The sequence below is a fragment of the Macrobrachium nipponense genome, chromosome 15 (genome assembly GCF_015104395.2).
Source record: "Macrobrachium nipponense isolate FS-2020 chromosome 15, ASM1510439v2, whole genome shotgun sequence".
Taxonomy (NCBI): domain Eukaryota; kingdom Metazoa; phylum Arthropoda; class Malacostraca; order Decapoda; family Palaemonidae; genus Macrobrachium; species Macrobrachium nipponense.
Window position 1 is genome coordinate 59632780 of NC_087208.1, and position 13297 is coordinate 59646076.

The 13297-nt window shown below is 36.7% G+C and overlaps 1 protein-coding gene across 1 annotated transcript; it reads right to left on the bottom strand.

Annotated features, from left to right (window-relative positions):
• Positions 1-8065: 8065 nt before the first annotated feature.
• LOC135226882 (aspartate, glycine, lysine and serine-rich protein-like) lies at positions 8066-12636 on the bottom strand. Its single transcript, XM_064266576.1, has 2 exons — positions 12538-12636; positions 8066-9150 (listed from the first exon to the last, which is right to left on the bottom strand). The coding sequence occupies exons 1-2, from the start codon at positions 12538-12540 to the stop codon at positions 8266-8268; spliced, it is 888 nt and encodes a 295-aa protein (XP_064122646.1). The 5' UTR covers positions 12541-12636; the 3' UTR covers positions 8066-8265.
• Between the last annotated feature and the right edge of the window lie 661 nt (positions 12637-13297).

Here is a 13297-nt window from a genome sequence, read left to right on the forward strand (position 1 = left end):
AGATGGAAGCTGTTCTCTCTGACAATTCAAAATTTATGAAGTGTCCTCAAGAAGATTTATATAAAACAAGCTTGAATACAGAAGACAAGATCAATTACCAATTAAGAAAGCTCAGAAAGAATGGTTCGATTAATGAAGAAGAATATAAAAAGTTGTTTGTAAGTGAGTCTTCACCATCAATATTATACGGACTACCAAAAGTTCATAAAAGTGGAATACCATTGAGACCCATTCTGTCTGCCTTTAAAGCACCATCCTACAAACTAGCGAAATTTCTAATAAGTTTTCTACAGCCATTGACAGAAAATCAGTATACATTAAAAAACACGTATGAGTTCAAGAACATCATCAATTCTTATGAAATACCCGAAGGTGCAGTGCTAGCAAGCTTTGACATCGCCTCCCTTTTCACAAACGTTCCTATCAAGGAAACGATTGATATACTTTTAAACTCAATTTACAATAACATTGAACAAGTGAAAAACATTTCAAGAAATGCTTTTAAAACGCTACTTAACTTATGCATAAACGGTAACCACTTTTTATTCAACAATTTGAGGGTTTCGCAATGGGATCTCCACTTTCAGCCCCAATGGCCAATTTCTTTGTTTTCATGAAAAACGATGGCTTGATGATTGTCCCCTTGAGTTTAAACCAATCGTTTATCACAGGTATGTTGACGACACATTTTTGTTGTTCAGGCTTTTAAGTCACGTACATCGGTTCCATGATTACTTAAATAGTAAACACCAATGTATTCAGTTTACCGTGGAACATGAAGAAAATAATATCCTTAACTTTTTAGATGTAAGCATTACAAAAACTACCGCAAACAATAAGTCGCTCTTAAGTTTTAGCATTTTCAGAAAGTCTACTTTTATCGGTCTTGGAATGAATTTCCAAAGTGCTACATTCTTTAACTTCAAAATAAATAACATTAAGACTTTAATACATAGGGCATATTCTCTTTGCAGCTCCTGGCAGCATTTGACTCAATAATAAAGTTTCTGCTAAACTATTTCAAAATTAAGGGCTATCCCAATAACATAATATATAAAGAAATAATATAGTTCCTAAATATTTCTCTTAGTATAAATAGCAAAATAGATATACCAAGGGCTGATATTTTAAATTTCCATATATAAGTGATCCTTGTTCTAAATACGATACAAGAGAGCTAAGAAATATGTTTAAGTATAGCTTTCCCCACATTAACCCCACGTTGATATTTACCAACAACCACACTATCCAAACGTTGTTAAACCATAAAGATAAACTACTTTCAGACCTTTTGTCTGGCATCACCTATATTTACAAGTGTAACGCCTGTAGCGCCACCTATATTGGCCAGTCAAAACGGTCGGTCCGGACAAGATCTTCCGAACATTATGGCATTTCTCCTCGTACTGGTTGCTTGCTGGCCAAGCCAACCAGATCACCGATTTTACAGCACATAGAGGAATGTAATACAGGTAGAAGATTGGAAAATTTTAGTGTGCTTGGTACTTTTAGAGAGGAGTCATTATTGAGAATCTCTGAGTCGATAGAAATATTTTTCAGGAAACCGGATCTTAACCTTGACAATTCATCTTATCCCTGGTTTTTAATGTAAATCATTCAGTCATTTATTTGTAGTGTAAACTTAACATCTCTGTCTTTCCCACCATTTTGTTTTTAGTATACGGTTTATAATATATTTTAAAGATCTTTTCTATTTATTTTCTTTTTAGTATCCTGTTGCAATTTATTTGAAAGATTTTAACCATTATCTTATTGTTGCTACTTTTACTCAGCTTTGTCAGCCAATAATTAGATAATCTTGTCACTACTATTAAAATACTGTAATGTCTCTTTTAGGCTTGAAAATGTTGTTATGAAGAAACAACGAAACGCGTCGCAAATAAAATGTGGTGTCTCTTAACCTACGTTCTTCTTTTCCTACTGAGATATATATATATATATATATATATATATATATATATATATACATATATATACATATATATATATATATATATAATATATATATATATACTATATATATATATAGTCTGATCACATCACCATGATTCATACATATATACGCATTAAGCTACAAATGCCCTTTAATATCTAATTCGCTCTACATCCAGAATTAATATAGTGTCATGTATGTTAACTTAAGGCGAATTTTTAGTTATATTCGTGCGTGTATATATATATATATATATATATATATATATATATATATATATATATATATATATATATATATATATATATATATATATTGTTTGTGCGGAAGGATGCATTTTCGTTCAGTGTAAGCTTGTAGAATAAGTGAATAAATTCTTGACCTTTTGACATCTATCACACAACCTCATATTCCATAAGATTGCTGTTAATAATTCACCTGCCACTCAAGAGGGGATTGATGTAAAAGGTCGAGTTCTTGCAGAGTGACAGAGAATGGCCCTCGTGGGTTTAGCTAGAAGCTGACTCCAGTTTTGCATAATGGCAATGAATGAACTTATGAGCGAAAGGTGAAAGTCATATTTGACTCTCGTAGATAGTAGTAACCGTTGATGTAAAATTTGCAAACGCGAAAAAAAGAAAAACTTTCCAGGGATTTCGCTGATTTTTACTCGTAAAATATTCGTAAAATCAGATGTTGCCATAAGTGCGGTTGGATTCGTGGATCACCTTCCTTTAGTCTTTCAGTTTGCGTTTAGATTTGATTATATATAAATATCTTTTCCTTTAATTTTAACAGGAAAATTGATCATTCAGTTAGCCCTCAGATCTTGCTAGCCTACTTAGCTGATTCCTAATCGGGCTCATTATGACCCATCGTCGCTTGCACCAGACATCTAAGGTTTGATGCAAGTTTCATAAATGCTAATGAGTAATTTTTTTGTTAGGTATGTTCCTGAACTTTATTTCAATCGTACCCATTTTATCGGTTATTGAACCCAGCAGGAAAAGCTTCAAAGTTTGGCCTTGTCCTTTATATTCGGTTTTCACCTCATGCGGTGCACTGTAGGCATTACTTAAGGCTCTTTGCAGCGTCCCTTCGGCCCCTAGCTGCAACACCTTTCGTTCCTTTTACTGTATCTCCTTTCATATTATCTTTCTTCCATCGTACGTTCCACCCTCTCTTAACAATTATTTCACAGTGCAACTGCTTTGAGGTTTTCCTCCTGTTACACATTTCAAACCTTTTACTATCAATTTCCGTTTCAGCGCTGAATGACCTCATAGGTCCCATTTTATATTCGGTTTTGTTTCAAGTCTTTTGGCGTCCTGTAAATCTGAGAAAAAACAAGAAGTTAGAAAAAACTCTGATAACAAAAGAACCTCGCTTAGTATTTTTCAATATGAAAACGTTCGAAATTAATCCTGATTAGTATAGATTTTGAGAACTGAATTGAATTGAATATAGAAGTTGGCCAAAAACCAAGCACTGGGACCTATGAGCCCATTCAGCGCCGAAACGGAAATTGAGAGTAAAAGGGTTGAAAGGTGTAACAGGAGGAAAACCTCAAAGCAGTTGCACTATGAATCAGTTGTTAGGAGAGGGTGGAAAGTAAGAGGGAAGAAAGCAAATATGAATGGAGGTACAGTAAAAGGAATGAAAGGGGTTGCAGCTAGGGGCCGAAGGCACGCTACAAAGAACCTTAAGTAATGCCTACAGTGCACCGCATGAGATGCACTGACGGCACTAACCCTCCCTAAGGAGATATCTTTTAAGAGGGACATACCAGCTACAGGGATAACAACTATGAAATGCCTTTGAATTATTGCGGAATCTGCATAATGACTTTTCATTCAAGCACTTGCATGAATAAATAAAATCATTCAATTTATTGTTCGTTTCGTTGTTTCGAAGAGAAATGAGCTATCATATGTTCTCTTGGCGATAACTTATTATCCAATAGGCTTTTCCCATTTTATCTAAAATGTTCATGATTTAATATATATTGAACACTAATGGTTTCAAAGGCTTGCATGTAGCCTCGGATCTGGTTTCTTCAGTGATATGGGAAAAGAGAGAGACCTTACCTTACAGACCTTACATCTTGTTCGGCTTGCCCCAGGTCCCTCAGTGTGAGGCACCTCTAATGTCTACCAGAGAGTTGCTAATGCATCTTCCGGTATATTTGCATCTTCCAATCTTGTATGGTCTGGGATGCAGCTTAGATACTCGTCGAGCTTATTCTTAAACACATCTATGCTCACTCCTGATATATTCCTCAGATGAGTTGGCAACGCATTGAATAGACACTGCATTGTCGATGCTGGTGCGTAGTGGATTAATGTCCGGTGTGCTTTCCTTATTTTTCCTGGTATAGTTTTGGGCACTATTAATTTACCTCTGCTTGCTCTTTCTGATATTTTTAGCACCATGATGTTTTCGTCAATTCCTTCTATCTGTTTCCATGCCTGAATTATCATGTAGCGTTCTCTTCTCCTTTCTAGACTCTATAATTTTAAGGGTTGTAGTCTTTCCCAGTAGTCAAGATCCTTAACTTCTTCTATTCTAGCTGTAAAGGACCTTTGTACACTCTCTATTTGTGCAATATCCTTTTGATAGTGTGGGTACCATATCATATTGCAATATTCCAGTGGACTACGAACATACGTTTTATAAAGCATAATCATGTGTTCAGCTTTTCTTGTTTTGAAGTGCTGTAACAACATTCCCATTTTTGCTTTACATTTTGCCATTAGAATTGCTATTTGATCATTGCATAACATGTTCCTATTCAACATCACACCAAGTTCTTTAACTGCTTCCTTATTTGTGATTGTCTTATTATTAGGTCCCCTATATGCATATAGCTTTCCTTCTCTATCTCCATATTTTATTGATTCAAATTTATCAGAGTTAAGTACCATCCTATTTACCTCTGCCCATTCATATACTTTGTTAAGGTCTCTTTGTAGCGTGTTCCTATCATCACAAGTAATTTCTCTACTTATTCTTGTGTCATCGGCGAAACTACTCACTACCGAGTCCTTAACATTACTGTCTATATCCGCAATTATAATAAAAAAAACCTTAGCTTCATCCAATTTCTCATCGTTTGCAATAACTATCTGTTTTCTGTTGTGTAAAAATTCTTTTAACCATCTTCCTACTTTGTCCACTGTATTATGTTTTCTAATTTTCTTCGCTAATATATTATGATCTACCTTGTCAAAAGTTTTTTCAAAGTCTAGATAAACCACATCTGTTTCTTTTCCGTTTTTCATATTTTTATAAAACCATGTTGTCCTATATTAAACAGATTATTTTTGATTAAATGTTTCATAATATTTTTCTTCATTACCCTTTCATACACTTTCATAATATGTGATGTTAGACTCACAGGCCTATAATTACTTGCCTCTAGTCTTGATCCACTTTTGAAAGTAGGGGTAATATATGCTGATTTGTGCTCATCATAAATCTTGCCTGTATCTACACTTTGCCTTAATAATATTGCAAGGGGCTTTGCAATAGAATGAGCTATTTTCTTTGACAAAATATCAGGGACACCATCAGGTCCAGGTGCTGCTCCATTTTTAATTTCATCAATAGCTTACACTATATCGGCTTCATTAATATCTGTCTGATAAATATTCCTTATTTTCATCACTTATTTCTGTATCATTATCTTCATTATCAATTCTAGGGGTAAATTCTCTCTTATATCGTTCTGCCAATATGTTGCATATTTCCTTTTTTTTTCATTCGTTAATCTCCCTTCAATTCTTAGAGGGCCTATTTCTATTCATCTTTTATTCATCTTTTTCGCATACGAGTACAATAGTTTGGGGTTTTTTCTTCAAAGTCCCGTTTTTCATTTTCTTTTGATTGTATAATCTTTTGTTCCGCATTTTCTATCTTACCTTTTAGTTCCATCACTTTCCAAGCATTTTTTCTTTTGCCAGACCTTTTTTCCATTTTCTGATTTTCTGGAACAAGATCCTTCTGTCTCTTGGTATGCATGACTGATGTTTACTTTTCTTCTTCTGTATATATTTATCCACTATTTTCTCTAATATTTTATATAATATCTCAGTATTTACCTTTATATCATCACTTACGAAAATGTTATCCCAATCTTTGTTTAATTCTTCATTTATTTCTGACCATTTTATATTTTTACTGTAGAAATTGTATTTTCCATATCCTTCCTACTTTTTCATCTCTTGCTTATCTCTGTTTTCACTTGCTTTGGAATGGACTATTAATTCTATGACATTATGGGCTGAAATACTCGTATTATAAACTATTATTTCTTTAACATAATTCACCTCGCTCACAAATACTAGGTCTAAAGTATTTTTTTTTTTCTTGTTGGCAGGTGATTTATTTGTTGAATGTTGTATTCTAGTAGCATATCTAATAGCTTTTCGAATTGCCTCTTATCTTATGCACTACTATTACTCTCTTTTTTATATGTATAAATACAACCACAATCTCCTATTCGTTCTTTCCAATCTACTGAAGGAAAGTTAAAGTCTCCGGATAGGAGAATAGTCCAATCCTTGTGATTTCTATATATCATCCAATTTTTCTATTATTGTGTCAAACCCTTTAGTATTAGGGGTTCTATATATTATTATGTTCATTAATTTGTCAGATTTAGATTCTACCACTATTAGTTTACATTCTGAGTTACTATATTTCTCATATATTTTTCCTTGTTTTATGTCTTTCCCATATATCGCAGTTCCCCTTGATTCCTATTTTTTCTATCTGATCTATAAGTTTGGAACCCCTTTATTTGATCATCATTACCAGTCTCTTGGGAATACCAGGTTTCACTTATATTCATTATATCTATTTTCTTTTCAATTTGGGTTAGTTCTTCTAAGAACTCTATTTTCCTTTTTGAGTTACTATGGGTAATAATAAGGATTTTCCCATGTCTCTTTCCTGTTTTGGTATGTTGTTCTTTTCTTCATTTCCAGAAATTCTGACATTAAAAAATCCAACTTTTCCAATATATTTGATCTTCCTTTATCATAATTATTTATTTTGTGTATGAATCTGCAATTGTCTCCATATCTGCACCATCCTCTAGCATCATATATACAGTATTTGTCTCTTGAGCTGTATCTTGGAGCTGATGCTTGCAAATTTTTTGCTGACACTCCATAGCGCTGTGATGCCCTTTTTTTTCTGTTACCTCATGTTCTTTGTTCCTCTCTTTATTTGTTTCTTTTCTATTTTTTTATTTTATTATTTAATTGATTATTTAATTGATTTTGATTCATGGCTACAGGGTGCATATATTTACATCTTTCGTTAAACTTACATCCTTTTCCTTCTTTTAGGTTTTTGCATATTTTTGGATGTAGATCTCTGCATTCATCCTCATAGCCGTCTAGGTATGCACATTTACCATAGATTTCATAATTGTGACATACCTTGGGATGTTTGTAGTAACATCTTTCACCGAATCTGCAACTCCCTCTTTTCAATAGGTTGCAGACTTTTCTATTTTTTCTTGCTCTTTACCATCAGTATGCAGATCTGGATAAAGCCTCTTCGGGATTTTATTTCGTGTTGTCATGTCATAATTTATTTCTTCGTATGTATGCTGCTTGATTGCCTCATATGTAGTATCTATGAGTATCTCTGCATCCATACTCTTGTCTTGCTCTTTGTTTTCATTATTTTTTTCTGTCATTTCAGTTTTGTTTTCTTCTCTTCCATTTTCCTCTTCTTCTTCATCCTCTACTATTTGCACATTAAGTCTTGATTTAATAACATTGTCTATCCATGAGAGACATGTTGAGCAAAATTCTCTTGTATCCTTACTCGTATTTTGCATGACTTCAGCACATTGAGGATGCATGGGAATGTTGCATGCAGAACATTTTTCTGATCAGGTTTCGTGGATTGACTATGCTATACCACACCTTACACAGTTTGCATGCTTTTCCTATTGCATCAATTAGTATATTCACAATGTTCACCTTATTCATTTTCTTTATCGGAATATGTTGACTGAGAGAGAGAGAGAGAGAGAGAGAGAGAGACTTAAGTTGTAAGGATTGAATAACTTGTATAAAGCTTTGGCAAAAATGTTTATTGTATGTAGCTTAAATACCTAGTTACAAGTTCGACATTCGTTAAATGAAATCGATGCATTATTCTTCATGAAAAAGGGAACGAACAGCCCAGAGTAATCAGGGTCTGTTAGTCAGACTAACAGTATATATGGAGGGACCTGAGTTGTTGACTGAAGTAGACGGTGGAAATTTCGACGCCCAAAATTGTCTGTGCTTTTAAGCAAATAGTTTCCGGTCCTGAGAAGCAACAGTAGAATCGACGTCTTCCTTTTCTCGAGGGGATGAAGCTATCTGCTGTCTTTCGCCTTCGCCGTTTTCCTTGGGAGCGTCAGATCTAGTAGACGTCCATGCCAGTCGCAGGAGACCTCTGAGCTGGGCGGCACTGAAGGAGCATTTGGGGAAGTGCCGGTCGCAGAGGGACGGTTTCCTGCCTTTGGCGCCAACGCTGGAAGTATAAGCCACGAGGCCGGCGTTTTCCACGTGGCTGGCGCCAATGCTGGACGTATAAGCCAGATCTTCGCTGCTGTTGAGATCATTCGTGCTTGCAGTCGATTTGTCTGCTGCGTCTGCGGTACCGTAAGCGGCGAAGGCTTCCGCTTCCTCATCCTCTGAATATTTGTTGAAGAGGTCCAGCAGGGTGAGCTCTTGGGAGGAAAGCTCTCCCTCTGGCGTCAACTGCAGGTAGCACAGAAGCTTCGGGATGCAGCCGTCGTCGAACAGAAAGCTTCCGTCTGTCAGGTTCTCGTCCACTGATCGTCTCCAGCGCCTGCCACCGTAGCCGCTGGTTTGGCCGCCCCCCCAGTCGCCACCTCCGCCCCCATAGCCACCTCCACGCCCGCCGTAGTTACCACGCCCCATTCCTCCCCGACCATAGCCTCCTCCTCTGTGACCCCTCTGACGACGCCCACCGAAACCGCCCATGCCACCGCCGCCGCCCGACTTCCTCCCGATGGCGAAGCCGATAGCAAGGCCCTTCAGAGCAGCCAACTTGAGGCCCTTCAGGGCAGCCAGTTTGATGATCGTCGTCAGCAGAAAGGCGTCTGATGCTGCGATGTAGGAGATGACTAAGATGGCCAGCATCAGCAGTTTCTTGCCCTCCATCTGTAAAGTAGGTGGGAACACAGGTAGTTATAATGTCTTAACATTTTTCAGAATATTGTAACAGCTCATTTCTCGTTATAATGTCCTATATTCTTACAACATAGTTTATAAACAAGAGTAAAGTTATGAGGATAATTAGTTCCTCGTTAGACGAGTGGTTTTTGTGCTTGCCTACCGATTCGGTAGTCCCGAGTTCGATTCCCCGCTTTGCTAATGTGGAATCAGAGGAATTTGTTTCTGCTGATTAGAAATTAATTTCTCTATATAACGTGGTTCGGATCCCACAATAAGCTGTAGGTCCTGTTGCTAAGTAACCAGTTGGTTCTTAGCCACGTCAAAATATCTAATCCTTCGGGCCAGCCCTAGGAGAGCTCTTAATCAGCTCAGTGGTCTGGTTAAACTAAAATATATTTAACTTTAATGAGGATAATGGGAACATGATGGCAGGAACAAATGTTAACGTGGACAATGAGAGAGTGGAAGTAGCTGATTCTTACAAGTATTTGTAAGTCAAGATTTTGGATGATGGTAGAATGAAAAAAAAGAGATGAGTCATTAGGTAGGCGAAGCAAGAAGGATAAAAAGATATTTGCAGAAGACTGAGCGGAAACCAGGAGTATCTCTAGAATGTTAGTTTGGAATGTGTCAAGGCATTGCTGAACCAACCCTTCACTGTGGGAGTAAAGTTTAGAAACTGAATTCAAGTGAAAAAATTATTTGTGTTTGCAGTATGTGTTATGGGAAAGATTTAAAGGGTTAGAAATGAGGAGCTACACTGAAGGAGCAGTAAAACGGTGCTGAGGTGAAAGGATTGATCAGTGTGTTTTGAGATGTTCTGTTCATGTGGAAAGAATGGGAAAGATATAAATTGGTGAAAACCGTACGCATTTCAGAAGCGTTAGAAGGAGGATCCAGAAAGGGATGGATAGGTGAAGTGAAAGGGGTACTATTGGAAAAGAAAGGTCTAATTCTAGGAAAGGGTGTGTGCAAAATAGAGGTGAAATGACAGTGTGAAACGGGTCGACCCACTGCTGGTGAGCCTTCTGTGTACTAGGTGTTTGGAGTAGGCTGGTGGTGTGGAGGTTTTCCACACTTGGGCCCCATCCACGATATCACATTAAAAGGGAGAATATGGCAGTGGTCACTGCCTTTTTCTCGAGAGACACCTGATAAGGAAAAGTAATATATATATGATATATATATATATATATATATATATATATATATATATATATATATATATATATATATATATATAGTATATATATATATACATATATATATATATATATATATATATATATATATATATCATAAATATTGAGGGCAGGTAACAAAACATTTTAGGGACGAGTTGACGAAAATCATCTTTTTTAAGGTCAGGGTTCAATAACTAAAACTAAACGTAAAAAAAGAAGAAGATGCAATTTACTCCAATTACACAACTAAATAAATCGGGCCACCACCCTGCCTCTTCTCTCTACTCGCACCTCTTTGTCACTTACTGCCACTCACGCAATGCAGCTAAGGTCTGTTGTAGTTTTTCAGCATTTCATTTTGGCATGGGGTTGTCAGGTTGAAGCCCACAACCATCATAGTCATCTGGCTCCCATGGTTGGTCCCTCATCCAAGAACTGACCAGACCAAACGTTACTGCTATTACTAAAACCTCTGTCTCTGGGGCACTTTTCGCCCCGTAGTGGGGTAGCGCCGTCAGTGCACTTCACTGGGTGCACTGTAGGCGTTACTGAAGGTTCGTTGCAGCGTCCCTCCGGCCCCTAGCTGCAACCTACTTCATTCCTTTTACCGTCCCTCCTTTCATATTCTCTTTCTTCCATCTTCCTTTCCATCCTCTCCTAACAATTGATTCATAGTGCAACTGCTTTGAGGTCTTCCTCTTGTTACACCTTTCAGACGTTTCACTGTCGATTTCCGTTCCAGCGCTGAATGACCTCATAGGTCCCAGTGCTTGGCCTTTGGCCGAAATTCTATATTCAACCCGGGCACTTTGCTTCCCTACCATTTATTTATCTTCGGTATAGATCACAATTCATAAATCTCAAGAATAACGCAAAAGATCTTCCGTATTTCTGCTCTTTCCTTTGAGATTGTTTGTGGAACTCCTTCGTTTGTTGTTTGTTCTTTATTTAAATTTTTTTTCACGGCTTTGCATTTAGAACTCGACGGCCATCTGTTTAAGATGGCATATGGAAACGAGTCTTTTTCTTCTAATTTTACGCTTATAAATGAAGTCCATACTGCTCTGTATTAAGGGCTTCCATACTTTTTCACTCTGTGATACCTGTGGATCCAGGCGATCTTTATCTAGCAGCAACATTGAAAACTGTCACCAGGTTTCTGGAATTACTTTGAAAACGTAGGCCAATATGATGCAGAAGTTCTCGCTACCCTAATAAATAAAGTCGTACTGCTCTTTATTAAGGGCCTACGTACTTTTCACTCTGTGATACCTGTGTATCCCGGCGGTCTTCATCTAGCAACAACAGTGAAAACTGTCACCAGGTTTCTTGAAGTGCTGTGAAAACGGAGGCCAACAGGATGCGGGAGTTCTCGCTACCCTTCTCATTTTGATGGATATTTTTTCGTCCACCCTAATGTTTGAAAAGTGAGTAAACCAGAATAAGCAGAATTAAACGCTTTTAATAATCACAATGTCGAGGAAGAAGTCTTATTCTATGAGCCATTCCTTGTCACATTAATATAATAAACTGTTCTCCATCCATTCCAAAATGCAAAAAGCCACCTTCTTCGTGAGTTATCATAACAAATGAGAAAAATAAATGTTAAACCTTGTTCGGGACAGCACGAGTCCTTGATTCACTTAACAGTTGACAGACAACACATTGACACTTCCAAAAGATGACACACGGATACCCTGATCTTCATATCTGCATGGAATGATTTTAAAACATTCGAAAATTTATATGAGCAACCAAGTTTTTCTAGTAGCATAAAGAGTTTCCTTCTCCCTATGTCGAAAAATGATTCCTTGACCCCTCTGTTAGTGTAATGTTACGCCAGATAATATAGTTATTATCATCAGTAAAAACCAACGGGGCTTCGGTCTGTCAAGTGGATTAAACAGATCGAAGGACCAGCGATAAAACGAATCCGTCACAAAAAGCTACGTTATTTACGTCGAAAGACAAAATTAAGAAATGAGATAATATATAAAAAATAAGAAATTATGTATATAAAGAAAAATACTTTTATATAAAAATTAAAAATGAACCTGGAAAGTAGTATGTAAAAATGAAAAATAAACTGGAAGGTACAATGAGAAACGTCTGCAAAAAATAGAAGAAAGAAAGAAAAAAAAAAAAAGAGATAAAATCATTGCTGAACTGTAATGTCAACATGACCTACCATACCACAGAAGAATTCCCCGTACCAGTCAAGGAGGAAGGCGAATGCACACTGAAGTACTCAGGCTACGAAGGGCCAGAGGTAATCTGCTACTGCCGGATTCAAGCTATTTGAAGGGACGTAAAGGAAGGCCAATTATACAGATTAAGAGACAATTGTTTTATCTACGAGGATTCTACCATAAAAAGGGGGGAGAGAAAGTTCGGCTCGTTTTTGGAACGTCCTTGGAAAGTGGTTTTTGTGAAGAGGTCTCCCTTTCTGTCAAAGATGACGAGATTAGTCGTCACAGAACAGTTCCTCTTGCATAGAACCCTGAAGTGGTCGCTCTCTTGTCTTGCTTGTAATAATGTAAGCAGTACTAAAGTTTCTCTGCAGCTTCTTTACAACTCCTTTGACCCAAACTGCATTGCTTTCTGAATTTTAGTTTTCAACTGCTCCATTTGAACCACTTCACACTTTTTAAGTTGTTCACCTTCTTTAGCTTCATTTGAGAGCAGATCTGGGTAGGGCAGACCAGTTGAGGAAGTCTAGAAATATCTCTTGAGTGGTTTTGTTGAACCACTCTAGAATAATAATAATAATAATAATAATAATAATAATAATAAGCAAGATCGCTTTCTGTATGAATATTATATCTCAATATCTTCCGTTACAAACAATTTCAATCATTATTTTGTATTTCTTCTTGTTTTAGACTAAACCTTATGCTAAATATGTTGATGTTTCGTGGTTCAAGTTGTCAAATAGTTTAGCGATTATA